Source organism: Phoenix dactylifera, chromosome 11 (assembly GCF_009389715.1).
Source record: "Phoenix dactylifera cultivar Barhee BC4 chromosome 11, palm_55x_up_171113_PBpolish2nd_filt_p, whole genome shotgun sequence".
Taxonomy (NCBI): Eukaryota; Viridiplantae; Streptophyta; class Magnoliopsida; order Arecales; family Arecaceae; genus Phoenix; species Phoenix dactylifera.
In genome coordinates, this window is record NC_052402.1 from 10,105,486 (window position 1) to 10,126,679 (window position 21,194).

Here is a 21,194-nt window from a genome sequence, read left to right on the forward strand (position 1 = left end):
CACTGAACCCTCGACTTCTGTCTCCAGAATACCTCCTGCTGTCTAAGTAAAGAATGATGCCTAGCCAAAAGCCTCCTGAGCTCCCCCTGGTCCTCCTCAGACAGTCCTCCCCCACTATCCTCTTGGGCCTGTGCCGCAGTAATGGATGCTTCAACTTCCTCCACCCTTCTAAATAAATTTCCCACTTCCTCCTTATTCCACCGAGTCAATCGGCGTCTAGTCAGCTCACTCCTACGAACAGGCGTCCTCCAGGCCTCCCTCACCACATCCCAAGACCTCGGATAGGACAACCAAATCTTCTCAAACCAAAAAGGACAATGAGACTGAACAGAGTGTGAGGTACTAACCAATATGGGGCTTCTTCCTTCCTCCTTCCCGTCAATAAAATAGCAAAGAAGAAACTCTCTCTCTCTCCCTATCTTCCTTCCTGATAGAAAGGGGGAGGGTGCTTGGCAGGCGACCCACGGCCGGCGACGCCCCATGGTCGTCGGCCTGTGGTGGTGCCGGCAGTGCGCCATGGCCGGCGACGGCCAGCTGGAATGAAAGAGGAAAAGCAAACCAAAAACAGGGGAGTTTGGTTCACATCGATCCGGCGGCTTGCCGGCCGGATTCCCAAGGAAATAGTGGCCCACGGCCAAAAGAGAGGAAGGAGATGGACCTCACCTCGCCTCCGGTGAGCTCCTCCGACAAGCCCGACGGCGAACAACCCAAGCTTCTTACGGATCTCCCTTTTTTTTTTCTTTTTTTTTTTCTTGGAAAAGCTCTCGGTTGATGCCCTAGGAGGAGATGAATAGATTCTTTTATAGATGGAGTTTGATGCAAATTAGGTAGGATTTGATCCCGTCTCCCTCTCCCTTCTCTTTTTTTTTTTTTTTGTTTCCTCTTCCGATGGATTCGGGGGAGTTCGGTGAAGGAGGAGAGGAAGACTCCTCCTCTGCCTCACGGCTAAACAGCTGGGGCCCTTAGGCCGGCCCGAGTGCAGTGGCCTAGGATTAGCCCAAGCCCAAATAAAAAAAAAATATGGGTTCTTACAGTGAAACCAGCAGCAAATGTGACCGTAGCAATCAACACCGTAGCAATCCCGAGATTTTTGGCGAAATTCACCTGTCTCCCGATTTCATTGCCCTCGTTGGATGATTTTTTTTTGAACTTACCATCGCCGGGCAGTTTCTCTTTGGTCTCATCTTCATACTCCCTCTTCTTTTTGGTCTCATCATCACTGGTTAATTCACCGCTTTCTAAATCATGCAATTTTCGGGGACTGGTCGGAGCCTTTATTAAAGCCAAGCAGCTAGCAATGCAAACTTCTGCTGTATTCTACAGTACAAGAAAAATTTTAGAACATAAAAAGGGAGATTAGTTGAAAGATTCAGTTTAAAAAAATATCGTAAGAAATGAATGTTCATTATCTAGGGCGTTCATATATACGTGAGTTGAAGAAAAAGTGCTTATGCTCCAAGCATAATCTCTCTATGTTCTCGTGTCCGTGTGCGCGCGCGCGAGAGAGACTACAGCTTGTGAATTGTGATGTATGGCAAGCAAAACATGCACGAGATCGTTAAGAGTTTTACCGTCCGGAATTGCAGGTCTTCACCCAACATTCCGTAAGCCAAGTCGAGAGGGGTGAAGCCGTCGTGGTTGAGAACGTCGACGCATACGGTTTTGTCCCGGAGAAGAAAATGCACGCACCCTTGGTCACCGTTTTTAACAGCCGTGTGTAACGGCGTATTTCCCTCGTTATCCTGGTCATTTAACAGCTTCCTCAGGTCCGGTCTCTTGGAGATAATTTTCTTGACCACATCAAACTTTCCCTTTTTGAAAGCGACATGAAGAAAATTTTTTCCCTCCTCGTCTAATAATTCGTCTGTATCCGGGCCCTGTTTTAAAATCTGATTAAGTATACGAACGTTTCCCATACTAGCTGCCTTGTGTATAGGAAATGAGCCATTGGCATCAGGTTGGTAGGCTGTAGAGCGATCGTGCTCTAATAATAGCTTCACCGTATCATGTCGACCACCTAAAGCTACATAATAAAGAGGATTTCTCCCAGAGGAATCGACAACATTGGCGAGCGTCGGCTCCCGATCCAATAAGTCTCGTGTAATTTCTACCACGTAATCTTCAGTAAAAGCAGGGTGGCTCCTTTTTGCCTTCCCTTTATATCAAAAAAGTAAGGTATCGTGAGTACTTGTGTTATACAATGTTGATGGTGCTTTCACAAATTAAAAGACGGAGCATTGTCTTCCATGCATATACTTGCTTTATATTCACTCTGTTTATGCATCTATTAAGATATTTAGTCAAATGGTGAATCATCACAAGAACACTAAAAGAAGAAAAAAATCCAAGTTTGTTATTTGTTATGAGGGAAGCTACACATGGTGACCAAAAGTTGGCGACTGGACCTCTATAAGCCAAAATGGGCAGGAACAGCACCAGCTAAGAAGGGAGCCAAGCCTATCCACTCGATCACATCTGGTCCCGACAACATCCTTGGTACTTCATTTTTGGGCCGATCTCTTAATTTGAATAAAAGCCAGTTGGCTCCCTTATCCTCAAAAAACAAAAAAAGCCCAATCTCTTAAGGCCCGAGCGTTGGGTTTTGACCCACATGACCACAACGTGGTCAGTTACAGAATGAAGCCCGTAACTGACTCCTAGAGAAGTGGAAACTCCCTTAATCCTTGATGGAAGGATAAGGCTTATGGGTCTCACCCTCTGCCCAATGATCGACACAGAACCAGCCATCGGGGGGTGTCATTAACGCAGGGTCAAGAGGGAGAAACGAGGACTGTAGTTGTGCAGATTACTCATGGATCCAGGTACGCTTTCTTGGTTCTACATATGATCCTATTTACAGATGTGATTAACATGTGGTATCAGAGCAAGGTTCATCCTAGAACCAGATCACAGTAAAGGGGAGAACCAGAACATGGTAAAAGACCTATTTTGACAGTCCCATGGACAGTCCTCCACGGCCGCAGGGATGGATCATCCCAATGTTGGATCTAGCCGGCCATGGCACCGAGAGCCGACACGGGATCCAGCGTCGACTCTCGGCCATGGCTTCCATCCCATCCAAATGCCGGATCGGGTCGGATTCATGGATTTGAGAAACAACCCCACTCGGGGTGACCCTGCTGACGCCGGATCTGGCCGGCATATGCCGCCGTGAGCCATCAGAGGATCCGGCGTAGCCGCCGGCCATGGTCTGCCTCCCACCCTTTTTTTTTTTAAAAAAAAAAAGGGAAAACTTACCGGATGATCGTCTTCCTCTGTATTCCTGCGGGTGACGCCGTCGGGCGGCGTTTCGTCCGGCGTCGGGCCCATCCCGGTGGCGCCGTCGGGCGGCACTTCGTCCGGCGGCATGATCGCCGCCCGCTGCTCCTAAGAGCCGACGGGTTGGGTTCGGCGGAACCCCAACCCGCCGGCGTTGCCCTGCTGGCGTGCGACCGCCGGTGGGCTCGCCATCGGGCGGCGAGTCCACCGGAAGGAGGCGGCGCGCTCGCCGCCCCGGAGATCAGAGGCAGGCGGGCTGGGTTCGGCGGAACCCTAGCCCGCCGCTAAAAGAGGAGGAAGACGGGTCGATCCCGACCCGTCTTCAGTTCTTTTAAAAAAAAAAAATATTAATTTATTTCTAACGGGTCCGGGTTTTGAGTTTCGACCCGAACCCGTAATCGTTAACCCGCTGCATTTAAAAGGGCATAACAGGCAAAACGGGTTCGGGTTTTTGGGTTTCGATCCGAAACCCGAGTTCGTTTAGCCAATAGAAGGAAAATTTTCAGTTAAGCCCTTATGAAACATTTTATTTTTTCATACAGCCCTCCCGGGGATGTTAAAAGAATGAAATGTTTCTGTTTAAGTCTCTGTGAAACATTCTATTTATACTGAAGTCTTAGAGGGCTGTTACAAGATGAGAATGTTTCTATTAAGTCCCTATCAAATATTTTATTTACAGTGAAGTCCTTAGAGGGCTGTTAAAAGATGAAATTGTTTCTGTTAAGCCCCTGTGAAACATTTTATTTATGCAGAGGTCCTCAAAATATGTTAATTTAGTCCCTATAAAACATATTATTTATGCGGAGGTCCTTGTAGGGTAATGTGATAAAAAATTTTGTCATTTATTTTACATTTTAGTATACTTGATAGCATGATATGACACATGTACTGATTGTGTAGATTAGTAAAATATTAAATACATGTTTTATTTTAATCTGTCATATTATGAATTGTCAATTATGTGCAATGTCATTATTTTAATTTGATGTCTATATTATGAAATAGTTTGGTAGTTGCCAAAGTAACCCAACTAGAATGTTTAATAGACATCAAGTCATCAAATACTCTAATCCCAGGTATTAAGATAATGACTTTGCAAATTATGACTTACAGTTTTTCAATCATGAGATATTATGGATTGGCCCAAAGGTGCACCACTTTCAAATGATTGATTTGCTGAGTTAGGATAATTAATGAGTATCCTTGATTTAATAGGTATTGGATGCTCAAAGGCAACAGACCTATTTGAATTTTGGACCTATATCATTAATTATTCCTAGGTGAATTGGGAATCACCATAATAGTAATTTAGTATTTCATAATTACAACCCAAAGGTGTATTATGGTAATACTGTTTATGTTATTCATCATTATTGCTAACTCAAAGTGTTAATGTTGTAAGCATTTTCTTATTGTTAATTTTCTTATTGCAGTATCTATTCCTGTTTCGCTTCATTCGCAAGCTTCATCTGTTACGATCTTTAATGGAACTAATTTCTCAGAGTGGAATGAACAAGTCCAGTTTTACCTAGGTGTTCTGGATCTTGATTTAGCACTCCGATCTGAGAAACCGGCTAACATTACTGATTTGAGCAGCTCGAAAGAAAGGTCTTTTTATAAGACTTGGGAAAGATCGAACAGATTGAGCATTATGTTTATGCGGATGAGTATAGCGAACAATATCAAGTCAACGCTTCCTGAATGTGACAGTGCTCAAGCATTATTGAGAACTGTGGAAGAACGTTTCCGATCTGCTGATAAGTCTCTGGCTGGCACATTAATGGCTAAACTTACCACCATGAAATTTGATGGTACTTGTGGGATGCATGAGCATATCCTTGAAATGACAAATATAGCTGCTAAGCTGAAGGCTCTTGGGATGGATGTGAATGAATCCTTTTTGGTTCAATTTATTTTGAACTCCTTGCCTCCTCAATTTGGATCATTTCAAATTCACTATAACACTATTAAGGATAAGTGGAATGTGAATGAATTGACTAGTATGCTTGTACAAGAGGAGACAAGACTTAAGCAACAAGGATATCATTCTGTCAATCTTGTAAGTCATGGAGCCAAGAAGAAATGGAAGAAGCCAAGAAAGGGCATGAAGAGTGGACCATCCAAGGGTAAAGAGCCTCATCATGATACCGAGGTTCATAAGAAGAAACAAAACAAAGATAGATGCCATTTTTGCAAGAAATTGGGACACTATCAGAAGGACTGCCATAAACGCAAGGCATGGTTTGAAAAGAAAGGTAAGCCTTTGGCTTATGTATGTTTTGAATCAAACCTTACTGAAGTTCCTTCTAATACTTGGTGGTTTGACTCAGGTTCTAATGTTCATGTTTCAAATACGATGCAGGGATTCCTTACAACCCAGATGCAAGATCCAAATGAGAGTTTTATCGTTTTGGGAAATGGGGTTAGAGTTCCAGTAACAGCTGTTGGAACCTATCGTTTGCTTTTAAATACTGGTTGTCATTTAGATTTGCTTCAGACTCTTTATGTTCCTTCTATTTCTAGAAATTTAATTTCTGTTTCTAAACTTGATGTTGAAGGATATTTCTTTAAAATTGGGAATGCTAGTTTGCGTCTTTTCAAAGACAATGTCTTTCTTGGTTCTGGTGTTTTGTGTGATGGCTTATATAAAGTAAATCTTGATAATCATTTTGCTGAAACACTTATGACCTTGCATCGTAATATTGGAATTAAACGAAACATGATAAATGAAAGATCTTCTAACTTGTGGCATAAAAGATTGGGTCATATATCCAAAGAAAGATTAGAGAGATTAGTAAAGGATGGGATTTTGTCAAACTTAGACTTTACTGATCTCGGTATGTGTGTAGACTGCATTAAGGAAAAGCAAACCAAACACACAAAGAAAGTTGCCACAAGAAGTGAAGAACTTCTTGAAATTATCCATACAGACATTTGTGGGCCTTTTGACTCCCCATCATTTGGTGGAGAGAAGTATTTTATCACCTTTATTGATGATTTTTCACGTTATGGTTATGTCTATTTGTTGCATGAAAAATCTCAGGCAGTAGATGTCCTAGAGATATACATTACTGAGGTTGAAAGACAATTAGATAGAAAGGTAAAAATTGTCAGGTCTGATAGAGGTGGTGAATATTATGGTAGGTATGATGAAACAGGACAACACCCTGGCCCATTTGCTAAACTCTTAGAAAAGCATGGCATACGTGCTCAATACACTATGCCGGGAACGCCACAGCAGAATGGAGTAGCTGAAAGGCGTAATCGTACTCTTATGGATATGGTTAGGAGTATGTTAAGTAATTTTCCGTTACCCATATCGTTGTGGATGGAAGCCCTTAAGACCGCTGTATACATATTAAACCGGGTTCCTAGTAAGGCAGTTCCAAAAACTCCTTTTGAGTTATGGACAGGAAGGAAACCGAGTTTAAGACACCTGCATGTTTGGGGTTGTCCGGCGGAGGCCAGAATTTATAATCCACATGAAAAGAAATTGGATTTTAGAACGATTAGTGGATACTTTATAGGTTATCCCGAAAAATTCAAAGGGTATAGGATTTACTATCCTAACCATAGTACAAGAATTATAGAGACCGGTAATGTCAAATTCATTGAGAATGGTGAAACCAGTGGGAGTGATAAACTACAAAATGTGAAAATTCAAGAAGTTAGGGTGCAAGTCCCTTTACCCATGACTTCTAAGAAAATTGTTGTTCCTACAGTTGTCACACAGTTTAATAACAATGAACAACAAATTAATGATCAAACACTCCATAATGAAGTTATCACCACTGAACAAGTTGTAGAAGAACCACAAGGGATGACATTAAGGAGATCTCAAAGAGAAAAAAGATCTGCCATTCCAAATGATTATATGGTTTATCTACAAGAATTTGATTTTGATATAGGGACAAGGAAAGATCCGGTTTCTTTTAAACAAGCCATAGAAAGTATTGATTCTATTAAATGGATTGATGCCATGAAAGATGAGTTGAAATCAATGGATCAGAATGAAGTCTGGGATGTTGTTGATTTGCCCGAAGGTTGTAAAACAGTTGGGTGTAAGTGGATCTTTAAGACCAAGCTCGACTCAAAGGGTAATGTTGAACGACATAAAGCCAGACTGGTGGCCAAAGGTTTCACTCAGAAAGGAGGCATTGATTATAAAGAGACCTTTTCTCCTGTATCTAAAAAGGACTCATTTAGAATCATTATGGCTTTGGTTGCACATTATGATTTAGAGTTGCACCAAATGGATGTAAAAACTGCTTTTCTGAATGGGAGTTTAGATGAAGAAGTCTATATGGACCAGCCCGAAGGTTTCCCATTAAAGGGAAAAGAATACATGGTTTGCAAATTAAAGAAGTCAATATATGGTCTTAAACAAGCTTCCCGACAATGGTATCGCAAGTTCAATGATACCATCACTTCCTTCGGTTTTAAGGAAAACACTGTTGATCGGTGTATATACCTGAAGGTCAGTGGGAGCAAGTTTATCTTTTTGGTCCTATATGTTGATGATATATTGCTTGCCAGTAGTGATCTTGGCTTATTGTATGAAACTAAGGTTTTTCTCTCAAAGAACTTTGAAATGAAAGATATGAATGAGGCAACCTACGTGATAGGCAATGAAATATTTAGTGATCGATCACGTGGATTGTTAGGGTTGTCTCAAAAGGCATATATAGACAGAGTTCTAGAGAGATTTGGTATGGAGAATTGTTCAGCCAGTGCTGTTCCAATTCAGAAAGGGGATAAATTTAGTCTCATGCAATGCCCACAGAATGAATTGGAACGTAAGCAGATGGAAAATATACCTTATGCTTCTGCAGTTGGTAGCTTGATGTACGCTCAGACCTGTACCAGACCGGACATCAGTTTTGCAGTTGGAATGCTAGGAAGATACCAAAGTAATCCAGGGATGGATCACTGGAAAGCTGCAAAGAAGGTGATGAGATACTTGCAAGGAACAAAGAATTACATGCTTACATATAGAAAGTCAGATAGCCTTGAGGTGATTGGCTATTCGGATTCAGACTTTGCTGGATGTGTGGATAGTAGAAAGTCAACGTTTGGCTATTTGTTCCTATTAGCTGGAGGAGCAATCTCATGGAAAAGTGCCAAACAGACAAGCACTGCTTCGTCCACCATGGAAGCAGAATTTGTGGCATGCTTTGAGGCCACGGTTCATAGTTTGTGGCTGCGTAACTTTATCTCGGGACTTGGGATTGTCGACTCTATTGCCAGGCCGCTGAGAATCTTTTGTGACAATACTGCAGCCGTCCATTTCTCCAGAAACGACAAATATTCTAATGGTGCCAAGCACATTGAGCTTAAATATTTTGTTGTCAAGGAGGAAGTTCAGAAACAAAATGTGTCTATAGAAAATATGAGGACAGAGCTCATGATTGCAGATCCTTTGACAAAAGGTTTACAACCGAAGACTTTTAAAGAGCATGTTGAAAGAATGGGTCTTAGTTGTAATCCATGATATTAGTTGAGGATTGTATTATGTTTATTTCTTTGACACTTAGATATAATTGATTATGTTTCTGATTTTTCTGTTCTTCAAATATATGTACATGTATGGTTTTGAATGTATGATTACAGGAATTGTCTCTGACAAAGACATAATGTTTGACCATTAAAGATACTTCTCATTTATGGACTGTGGTTAAATAATTTGCTAGTGTTGTAGTACTTGGAAGGAACTATGTCATTATGTTGATGTGGAACCGCCTTGACTCGCATTAGTAAGTTGTTTAATTATGGTATTATGATGACCCAAGTGACTATGGATTAGAATGATGCGCGCCTAATGTTTATATCATTCTAACTAAAGTATGGTCATATGGGCCAAGTGGGAGAATGTTGGGTTTTGACCCACATGACCACAACGTGGTCAGTTACAGAATGAATCCCGTAACTGACTCCTAGAGAAGTGGAAACTCCCTTAATCCTTGATGGAAGGATAAGGCTTATGGGTCTCACCCTCTGCCCATTGATCGACACAGAACCAGCCATCGGGGGGTGTCATTAACGCAGGGTCAAGAGGGAGAAACGAGGACTGTAGTTGTGCAGATTACTCATGGATCCAGGTACGCTTTCTTGGTTCTACATATGATCCTATTTACAGATGTGATTAACACCGAGTTCTTCCCAATGAATAATTGTAGTTAGCAATTGCTTAATTCCCACTTTCTGGATCTGCTGAGGTTGAGGAAAAGATTCCAAGGTGGCTGTGCTTTTTTTTTTTCTTTGTTTCATTAATTTTTTTATAGGTGATATAGATCTGTTTTGCTGGGTGTTTACAAAGGTTGCCCCTAAGCTTTCTTGTTTCTTTTGTATTCTGATCATTCTATAAATGAAATGGTGGTTTCATGCTTCGTATGAAAGGTGGTGATCTACGCATGTTCCTTCAAAAAAGAAAAAAAAAAAGCGAGATCAGTATGTAGGTCAGGCACTCGATTACCTCGACTCAGGAGGACTGCTTCATGCAACACCGTTTTCTTGTTAGGGCCTACGTAAGGTGCTCGAGAATGCTTCTCCCAGGAAGAAGACTTTAGCAAGGCTTTGGCTACATCCAGTGATCCTGTCGCGATGGCCAGATAGAGCGGAGACATGCCGGCTTCGTTCAGCATGGATGCCAGTTTGGCATCCTCATCCATCAGTACTTTAGCCATGCTCGCATGGTTATATTTGGCGGCCTCATGCAAAGCATTCGCCTCGTCCCTATTCCTCACCCTCAGCACTCTCCTTTCTTCGATCTCACCCTCCCTTGCAAACTGGATGATGAGAGAGACCATCTTGTCATCCCCAGCCCTTGCAGCGCAATGCAATGGAGTGTCGAGCCTCGTGTTTGGTACTCCCAAAAGAGAGATCTCTCTACAACAGATCTTCTTGGCAATCTCGAGATGTCCTCGGCTAGCAACTATATGGAGAACCGTGTTCCCCTCCTGTGTAACTCCAAGGATGCAGCTGATATCTTCTTGTGTTGTAGCATCCTCTCGTACTGTTAGTGCGGTCTCCCCCACCGAAGCTCCAGCTCTTGGTCGTAGTAACTCATCCAGAATATTTTTGTTTCCTGATCTTGCTGCTTCAAGCAATTTAGGATTCATGGCTATGCGAAAGGTCTGGACTTTAGAATCTGTTTGTGCTATTTTACTAGTCATGCTCTCATCGGCCATAGTTTCAGCAGCTTTGTGTGCTCCAAGGACTGCTATCTCTCTCTCTCTCTCTCTCTCTCTCTCTCTCTCTTAATTAAAGCGCCTCGGCTATAGTTTCAACAGCTTTGTGTGCTTTAGGGACTGCTCTCTCTCTCTCTCTCTCTCTCTCTCTCTCTCTCTTGTGAAGGGCAGGCGATAAACCCAGCCAAATTTATAGACGGGTCTCTAGACGGCTGTCATTTATTGCATCGTTGTGTCTAATGTGGTTGGTATATTTGGATGGGTGACATGTCGCCATCTCGACGGTTATCATTTATTGCATCTTCGTGGTTAAGAGATTGATAACCACTATAAATCTCCAAAATGGACAACATATTGCCTCATTTTATCCTTCATGAGAAGGAATGACACACCTTCTTTACTATTCTCATTTTGCTTTGAGATCTATGCAAGTAGATGAGTGATGGAGATCAAAGTAGTTTGAGATTTGTGCAGTGGATGATCCCATGGCCGATGGATGGAAGGGAAGGAAGGTGTATCCATCTTTCGCGCGAAGGATACAACCGAGACTTTCCATGCAAACCACATCGGGGCAGAAATGTGCGCAAACGAGAGACGTTCAAATCAATGGCATTTATCATGCGGTCCGTGGCCAAACCACACCAGCCAGGGCAGGTATCTAGCGACATCAGTGGAGGTCAAGTCAGTGCCTTTCATTAGCTGGTCCCTGGCCAAACCATTCCGACATAGGTATGCAGCGATATTAGAGGGGGCATGTCAATGTCGCTTATTAACTGGTCCGTGGCTTTCAAGCAAGTCAGCACTAAGCTTTGGACCTCGTTGGTCCTCCAATATCACGATCGGATTCCTAAGTAGCCTCATGAACTGGAAGATTCTTGCACTAAGCTTTGGACCTCGATAGGGCTTCAACAATTTAAACTCAAGCCTGACCCGGATCCTATTGGTACCATGGCAGAGAGTAGTTCTAAGTAATCATATCCAAGAATTCCGGATTATTGAGTGGAGTCCCCATAAAAGGCACAGATGAAATCCTATTTTAATATTTAAACTACAAAATTAATGCCAAACAAGATTGGTATGGATTTAATCAATTTTTACATAATGTAGATCTTCGAACTTCCTCTTTGTCCTAACAAGCATTGCCAACGTTTGCTATAACTGGTTGCCAATCACAAACCGCAAAAATATATAAATAAATAAATAAATAAATTTAGTCACTAAAAAAATCAAGGCTGACTATACTACGGTATACACTGAAGATATCAAAGCGAATTGAAAATTCTCAACCAGGGTCAATATTGGTATTATTGCGTCAATAACATTATAGACCTTCTCTTCTCAAAATAACATTATAGGCTTAACAAGAATCTTTTACACATGAGCTACAACATAGACTATTATGCAACATGTTCAGTGATGATACCGTCATAGATATTGCCAAAAAAGGAATTCACTCAGGAAGTTACAAAAGAATCACACGCTATCCTTTATGTGTAGCGTACAATGGGAATTATTCTTGAAAGAATTCTTGAATAGGGTAGGAGTACGAACTTTACAATCTCTCTTCTTATTGCACAAGTGTTGAAGAATTACTTGAGTTGTGGATCATTTCTTGGTGCTCATCCGTTCTGCTGTTTACAAAAAATTCTAAAAGACCATAGACCTGCAAAAAGTCCTCCCAATGAAGTCAGATGGGATCCCTCCCTTTCCCTCAAAGTATGGAAAAAGAACCTGCAAACAAGCACCAGAATTTGGAATAAAATTGTTAGTGTTGGGCATGTCATTTTTTATTTACCAGGAATCTGATGGTGGCAAATATGAACAAAGAAAGAGTTAATTCCACTTGCCAACCTACCTTATTTCAGCTGGTTGGCACCCCTCTCCACTTATGAGAGGCCCATGGTTCGAACTTTGGATGCGGATACCCACTGTATTTCTCGATTTTTATCTAATTGGCTACCAAAGACCCTCATGCCTGACGGTCATTATTATTTTGAATAAACAGAGAATGATTGACCTCAATCAACATAAAAACCAAAGCAAGATAAAACAACATATGCTTTCATACCTGAAGTGAATTTCCCTGTTCCGACTGCCTGTTCTCATTGGAAAAACATTTGTGTTCAAACCTCTGGATCTTCAACTATGAAAACCAGCCAGTCTGCCAGGTGGAAAAAGACTCGAAATATATACAAATCAGATTTTTGTATCAAGGACAGGCTTTAACTCAAATAATCTTCTCCAATCGGCATACCAAATGGTAATCAGTCTCCTCATCGTTCAAGATGACAAATAAGCTCTCATCTTTAAACAATGGTAATCAAGAATGTAAGGAAGAAGAAGAAAAAAAGAACAAAGGGAAGAGAGAGAGAGAGAGGTGGGGGAAGGGAAGAGGAAGAAAGAGGTCAAGGTCTCCATTTCCACCTGAAGCGCGAGGTTGAATGGAGGAAAAAAGAGCGGGGTGGCGACACGAACGGTTGCAATTTGGTAATTTCCTTTTTCTTCTCAAAAAATAAGGTCACTTGCACGTTAATGGAGGCAAATAACTAATCATTTAGTTCCGAAATCAACCTCAAACATAAAATTTAAATAGGAAAAATAAATTTAATAAATCATTAAATTATATTTGGATATCAAAATTTATTTTAAAATATTATTAGATTGGATTTAGGTTGCTATAGATCCACACATAAAATCCGAAACACGATCCAATGATCTGTATGCATACAAGCTGGAAGATAAGGGCATGATATTAAGCTTGCCACGAATAAACTAGTACTCCAGGCAACCTCATGCATAAGCCCTAAGTCTCACTAGTGATTCGATGAGTTGAATCCTTGAGGCACTGAAAGTAATAAATAAGATCAGGGGCAGATGTCTTATCCCTGTTAGATATTCTATTTGGGATGCTAAAGTAGTAGAGAATACGGGCACTTAAGGATTTGACCTTTGACCAATGATTTTGTAATGAGATGGTGTTTTGTTGAGGAATACATAGCAATAGTGGGCAGTACGTAAAAGAAAAGGAAGAGAGTGAAAAAAGATAAGCCATGATCTCTTTAGCATTCCCATCACCTTCTTTTATGACTTAAGTACTTTTACTTAATTGAAACTAGCTATGTGGGTCTTTTATCTGAATTAATATTCTAGTATATATGAACTTTTTGATTAAATGTGAATCCGAAGAATGATGTATATAAAAGCCAACAAACCGTAACTTGTTGGCATCCCTCTCTCCATGTAGAAGAGGTTTAAAGTTTGCACATATACTTATTTGTGGATATAATTTATTATTGGATTAGTTATTTGATTATTGGTTTGGATGTGGGTCATAGATCCAATAAGCTTTCATTATTGTATTATTAAGCTATCCAAAGTGAATTATTTTTATTTTTTTAATTGTGAAAATATCATTTATGGCTCTAATTTTAACTCCTTATTTTATGTTTTAGTGGAAATTTTCAAACTGATCCTCAAATGTGGAGGGATGAACTCAGCTTCGATCTATTAAATAATTAAACCATTGCCGGATGAACAGCGGCGGTCCGACAGTTTGGCCGAGTGGTCTAAGGGCGTGGGTTCAAATCCCACAGCTGTCAAGGTTAATTTTGAAATTTTGAACAAGATAATTTTTTTAAAAATAACTTTAAAAAAGATATTTTAACTTTTAAACAATTATATTATTTTTCTAAACAATTAATAATACATGGAACTTCACGCTTTTCTAAACCAATTCATAATACAGATTTTGAGGCAGCGTGGTTCTTGTTACGATGGCTTTATAAAAAATCAAAAATTCAAACCAGCTTTGAAAAATATTTTTAAATATTTAACAAAAAATATTAATTTTTATTTTTTAATATATGAATAGATTAAAGTTAGTCCAAAAAACCAATTTAACTTCTCATAATATATTATATCTTTTAAACAACTTACAATACAAAGTACGTGTAAAACTATGCGAGGCTCTTTGTGGAATTTAGAGTGCATCTTTCCTGCAAATCAAAGAGGAACTCCACTGCTATGCCATAGTCCAATTAGTTTTCTTCGGAACAAGGGAGCTCTCATTTTGTCTCTTGAATATCTTCCACGAGTTATTGCTTATAATGTCAAACAAAGTGGACAGCTCTTGTATTCATAAGTATCCTTCTTGTCCAAAGTGGATTTATTTTTTCAAAGCAGGTGTGTGGCATCACTGGCATGTGGCCAGTGCTAGTTATAGTATATTAAAATAATTGAACCTAGTCGGATGACGAGCTGCAGCACATGAACGCGTGATTGTGAGGCTAGACCTTCCCAACCGCAAATTGGAAGTAATTCAAACTAACAATTATGTATGGCTAAAAGCTTAAGATAGGAAATATGAGAATGTTGGAGATGTTTGAAGAATACCTAGGAGGTGTAAGCGTGTGGGAAATAGAGCTTGGAGTCATTGTCTGACTCTTTTATATATCCTTAATTGGAGCATGCCTAGTATACAGGACATAAGACTGTTTGAGCAGAGTATCATACACTACTTAAAAGTTTGCATTTAACAGTAGACATAAACACGTACATGCACACACGTGAGAGAACATGACATAACAGACCCCTGTGGTAAGAGTCAAGCAGATTTGAGAGCACAAGAGACTAAGAAGAAGAAGTGCATTAAGGTAATATTTAAAGGAATATTGAAAAATTAATAAAGTTGGAGTTCAAGGAACCGTACTTGGAAGAGTTTTGCTCCGGTATGATTTTTCTTTTTTGCCAAAAAATAAACTTTAAACTCAGCCTTCAAAATTGTTAAGCATAAAATGTATTTATGCGATTATTAGATGTTGCAAGACTTGGCATAAGTGAATCCAGCAATATCTCTTTTCTTTATCTCATGCGCATGCTGTCTAATAATCTGATCGCACAATCTTTCTCGGGATAGAGAGAAAGTATCCATGAAGGACAACCGACTATAGTTATATATTGAATATAGGGTTGCAACTGGTTCGGGCTTTCATGCAAGGGGTGGGGGGGGGGGGGGTGAGAGAGCAAGTCTGTGTGTGTGTGTGTGTGTGTGTGTGTGAGAGAGAGAGAGAAGAAGAAGAAGTGTGGAGTTGTGTGTGTGTGTGTGTGTGAGAGAGAGAGAGAGAGAGAGAAAGAAGAAGAAGAAGTGTGGAGTTGTGGGGTGAGGGAGATGGACAAGAGGATGAGGGACGAAAGGGCTAGGGTGGGATGGGGGAGAGAGAGAGAGAGAGAGAGAGAGAGAGAGAGAGAGGGTGGAGTGGAGCCGTGGAGGGGGGAGGGATGGGCAGGAGGAGGGAAGGGAAGTCTAGGGCAGGCTACATGGGGGAGAGAGAAAGGGAGGAAGGGAGGCTTAGAAATGGGGCGTTGGTTAGGGTGGACCCATGGCGTGGGGCTAAATGGAGTGGGCCTAGTTGAATAGGTCCTCAAGATATTGGTGGTTGGATCAAGCTTGATCTGTTTTTAGGCTCTACAATCAGAATCTAAGAAAAGCCACTTTCTCTGGCCCACCACAGCCCAATTCGAAACTGCCCCAAACTGACAGATCTTAGGCTGAACTGCGCCCAAATTTCAACCCTAGCTAGATTTGAGAAAGATCAAGCCTAAAGTTTGATAGAGGTTGGAAATCATGGGTTAGGGTTTGGCGTATGTAGAGAATTCTAAAGATCTAGATTAGGCATAAAAACAGTCTTAATCTAGAGGAATCTCCGAATACTTTGCCATTGGTAACCAATTCACAAGTGCTACATCCCACAACTCAAAGAATACATGGAGAGATCTCAACCATACCTTTTAATGGATGGTTATGGAAAAGAAAATGTACCAAACAAAACTAAATATAGATACATAGATAGATAAATTGTTATTATTATTTAAAAAGAAAATTCTAGCTTCTATATGTCGCTAAGACTTACAAACATTCATTGTCAATCAATGAGAAAATTTTACATGCGAAAAAATCCTAGCGCAATTACCCAAACTATTCTTCGGACATTTTATTAGCCATGCATGTTGAGTTTTTAATTTTTGCTCACCTAGAGCATCGCTAATAGGAAAAAGATAGCCGGTATTGGAAGCAGTTAAGCAATGATAATTTCGAAGTGCAGCAAATCAGGACCAAGACGTTTGTTATGTTGTGGTGTCTCGTTAGCCAAATACATTCTCTATACCCTTGCCTGATTCTTAATGTTTTCAGCAAACTATGGAGGTTTATAATTTACCAGCATATCAGCTAAACGAGGGGCTCCGAGAGCAATGATGCATAAAAGAATGCTGATACGCTTGCAGCTGGGAGGCAACACTACATATATACCCCATCGCGAATGCGGTGGACATGCCCGTAAATGCCACCCATAGACAATATACAGCCCACCAAAGGGCTCGTCTGCGAGTATGTGTATCAACTATCGATGTTCCTGCATACATGAGCCAGCATATGCTTGCTTTATACTCTGCTTAGTGCATCTATTAGGATATTTAGTCAAATGGTGAATCCTCACAAGAACACTAAAAGAAGAAAAATCAAAGTTTGTTATTTGTTACGAGGGAAGTTACACAAGGTGACCATCAAGGAAACTTGCCAACTGAACCTCGATAAGCCTAAATCGGCGGGGAACAGCACCAACTAAGAAGGGGGCCAAGTAGATCCACTCGATGGCGATGTCTTGGCAACCATCGGCCACGTCTGATCCTGCCAATATCCTGGCTACGTAAGTTTTGGTCCCTCTTAAGGCTTGGGTTCTTCCCAGTGAACAATTGCGGTTAGTAGTTTGCTTAATTCCCACTTTCTGTGTCTTCTATGGTTGAGGAAAAGTTTCCAAGATTGTTGAGCTTTCCTCTTCTTTGTTTCATTAAATTTTTCTTTAAGTGACATTGTTCTGTTTTTGCCGGGTGTGTACAACAGTTGCCCCTATACGCTCCTGCAGGGCCTTTTATTTTGCTATGTTAAGATATAGATTTCTTGTTCATTTTGTATTATGATCATTTGACAAATGAAATGGTGGTTTTACACTTCATATGAAATGGTAGTGATCTACTGACCTTTTATTCAAAAAAAAAGAAGAAAAAAAGAGTGGGAACAATATGTAAGTCTAGCGCTCGATTATCTCGACTCAGGAGGACTGCTGCATGCAACATCGTTTTCTTGTTAGGGCCTACTAAGATGCTGGAGAAGCCTTTCTTTCTTCCAGGAGGATGACTACAGCAAGGTTTTTGGCTATATTGAGGGATGCAATTACGGCGGCCAGATATAGCGGAGACATACCGACATCGTTCAGCATGGATGCCAGTCCGGAATCCTCCTCCATTAGTTTTTCAGCCATGCATACATGGTCATATTTGGCAGCCTCAGGCAAAGCATTATTGCCATCCCTGTTCATCGCCCTCAGCACTCTCCTCGCTTTGATGCCGCCTTGCCTGCGAACTAGATGATGAGGGAGACCATCTTGTCATCCCCAGCCCTTGCAGCGCAATGCAATGGAGTGTCAAGCCTTGTGTTTGGTGCTGCCAAAAAAAAGATTTCTCTACGACAGATCTCTTTGGCAATCTCGAAATGTCCTCAACTAGCAATTATATGGAGGACCGTGTTCCCCTCCAGTGTTACTCCAAGGAGGCAGCTGGTATCTTCTTGTGTTGGAGCATCCTCTGGTACTGTTATTGTGATCTCCCCAACCGAAGCTCCAAAAAAAAAATCTCTTGGTCGTAGTAACTCATCCAGAATTCTTTTGTCTTCTAATCTTACTTCTTCAAGTAGTTTAAGACTCATGGCTATGCGCAGAAGCTGGGACTTTGCTTTGAGGAACTTCAAGATTAGAATATGTTAGTGTTGTTTTGGTAGCCATGCTCTCTTCATTGGCCAATGTTTCAGCAGCTTCGTGTGCTCCAAGGACTACTGCTCTAGCCTCCACTAGTTAGGTCAGTAGATGCCTTGTGGTCCAAACTGCTGACTAGAATTTTTCCAACTTTTGTTTGTCTTTGGCCCTTGCATTGGGAATTCCATCCTTTAACAATTCAGCAAGATACTATGTGTTGACAACTTCTGCGAAAACTAGTATAAGAAAATCTTCCCTCATGGAGAACAATTAAATCAGGAGTTCATATAATTTACTATGCACAATTTGCATGGTAGAAAGTGGTACATTAACTAGTCATAGAGATGGACGACTATCGAAGAAGGCAGCCATTGCATGCCATATATGGTGTATTTTGAATCTTATATACCATGCCATGTTTGAAAGCCACTATCATCATAGTCGGATGATTTGGCGACAATCTAGGACTGCAGTGCAATATAAGCACGGTAAAGAATCCTGTATCTTAAATTGCATGCACCCAAAAGTGAGTTTGGATCCTATGGTGCATATTTTCCACCGTAGATGACTTGTTGGAAAAATACAATCAAAAAATAATAATACTGCAAACTTTTTTTTTCTCTTTGTATAATTAAATGGGATATCACTCACCAAGCAACATTAATCTCTACTATCTACTCATGTAATTAACAAGCAAAATAATCAAGCAATCCACAAACAAGGAACAACACAATTTTAACATAAAAAACTTTTAATGTGAGAAAAAACCATGGGACTTTAGCCCAGCCAAAAACTTCCATATTTAGAATAATGGGATTACAATAGATCCTCTCTAGTTAAACTAGAGGTTGTACAAACATCATCAAGTTTTAATCTTGACTTATACGACAAGAATATTCATCAAGGGAGATTTCAACAATAAACAATAAAGTAGAGGATGTATCTCACCAAGTGTTGATGCTTAAAATAATCAATGGAGAATGTTTTTCAAAGATCCAAACTGTTCTATTTCTAGCTCTCAATGTCAGAAACAACATACTAAATTTTAGCCAAATCTAGATAAAATCAACCATCCGATCATTCGACAACGTAGCACCTTTTTTTTTGTTTTTTTTTCCTCTATTTCTCTAGGGACCACACCAACACGACTGTACACCCCTTGATCATGAAGATAGATAACTATCAAACAGAATACGATAGATCACATCGAGTTGCATGCCCTACGTGTTATGCTGCCTTTGGATGTTTGACAACCATTCCTCTTCTTGATCAAATGATGTGGTGGCCGTCGATAAGCATGCAGCTCTATGCGGTGTAAAACATACACCATAGCATATCCCGGCTCTCAAAAAGTGGCCTTTAAATGATTTTCTTTCTTCCTTTTACTCAAATAAAAATATGTTATTCTGTCATATTTTTAGAGTTGCTATAATATCATGGTCATCTTTGACTAGTCAATTAGACATCCCGTATACATATAATTTTGGATCGACACCACTCTAAAATAGACGGTATTTTTGCACTCTAGAATTGGATTGGTGACATGTCGTCATCTCTGAAGTGGGACGGTTCTCTGAAATAGGTGGTTGTCATTGATTGCATCATCGTGTCTAATGCGGTGTGGGTATATTTGGAAGGGTGACATCGCCATCTCGACGGCTGCCATTTATTGCATCGTCGTGTGTGTCTAATTCAGTGGGTTAAGAGATTGGTGACAGCCATAAATTTTCAAGATGGACGCCATATTGCCTTGTTTCATCCTTTACGAGGAGGAATGATACACTTTCTTTCGTGGCCATCAACCGTCGGACTTTCTCCATTTCGCTTTGAGAGCCATGCAGGTAGATAACTGATGGAGATCGGAGCTGTTTGAGATCTGTGCAGTGAATGATCCCATGGCCGATGGATGGGCAGGAAGGAAGATGTATCCATCTTTCGCGCGAAGGATACAACCGCGACTTTCATGCAAATCATATCGGGGCAGGAATGTGCGCAAACGAGAGACGTTCAAGTCAATGCCATTCATCCCGCAGTCAATGGCCAAACAACACTGGCCAGGGCAGGTATCTGGTGTCGTCAGTGAAGGTCAAGTCGGTGCCTTTCAGTAGCTGGTCCATGGCCAAACCATTCCGGGATGGGTATGCAGCGATATTAGATGGGGTAAGTCAATGCTGCTTATTAGCTGGTCCGTGGCTTTCAAGCATGTCAGCATTCAGCACTAAGCTTTGGATCTCGTTGGTCCTCCAATATCACCATCGGATCCCTAAGTAGCCTCATGAACTGAAAGATTCTTGCACAGTATTATGGGTATAAAGATCTCACATTCTACAACTGGTTGCTGCAGTAGCTTTGATTGTATTGTTGTCAATTGGGCTAAGAAGAAAGGGTCGCAAACCACCGGAGGGTTGACGCTGCCGTTGTTGGATACTGTAGAGTTGGATTAATGAGGCATGACACAGACGAGATGAGATGGCGATATGAGTGAGACATTCATCCAGGGTCTCAGGAATTTTGGCATCAATTCCGTTCCTCAAGCTAATGCTCGAGAGAAAGAAGAGAGCACGAGAAGGGTCGCACGTGTTAATAAATGAGCCAGCCCTAAATGGGCCAGACCACCCAGGCGCCAACAAATGAACTAGGGTTTGGAACTATTGGGCCGGGACAGCGGCATCGGTTAGGTCTAACCCAATCCAGGGTTAACCAGACCAGGTAGAGACCTCCAATTCCAACGTCATTGGAGCTCTCTTTGCACAAACTTGGCCGGAATTCGGGGAAATTCAGGCCGAATTTAGCTTAACTTTTGTGCTTTAGAACTTCCTGCAAGATTATTTCCTGCAGCAGCAGAATCTTGTGGGGCTAATGGGCTAAGACGGAAAAGATCTATGCAAAAAGTACATCCTCGACCAGGGTTGGTTCTATATAC

General features: G+C 41.0%; 2 protein-coding genes across 2 annotated transcripts; one reads left to right on the forward strand and one right to left on the reverse strand.

The window, feature by feature from the left end:
* Positions 1-1,508: 1,508 nt before the first annotated feature.
* On the reverse strand, positions 1,509-10,466 carry LOC103698884 (protein ACCELERATED CELL DEATH 6-like). The gene is made up of 2 exons (XM_039132082.1): positions 9,752-10,466; positions 1,509-2,155 (listed from the first exon to the last, which is right to left on the reverse strand). Exons 1-2 carry the CDS (start codon positions 10,464-10,466, stop codon positions 1,509-1,511), a joined length of 1,362 nt encoding a protein of 453 aa, XP_038988010.1.
* LOC120112376 lies at positions 5,158-5,859 on the forward strand. Its single transcript, XM_039131543.1, has 2 exons — positions 5,158-5,534; positions 5,642-5,859. Exons 1-2 carry the CDS (start codon positions 5,159-5,161, stop codon positions 5,674-5,676), a joined length of 411 nt encoding a protein of 136 aa, XP_038987471.1. The 5' UTR covers position 5,158; the 3' UTR covers positions 5,677-5,859.
* Positions 10,467-21,194: the final 10,728 nt, after the last annotated feature.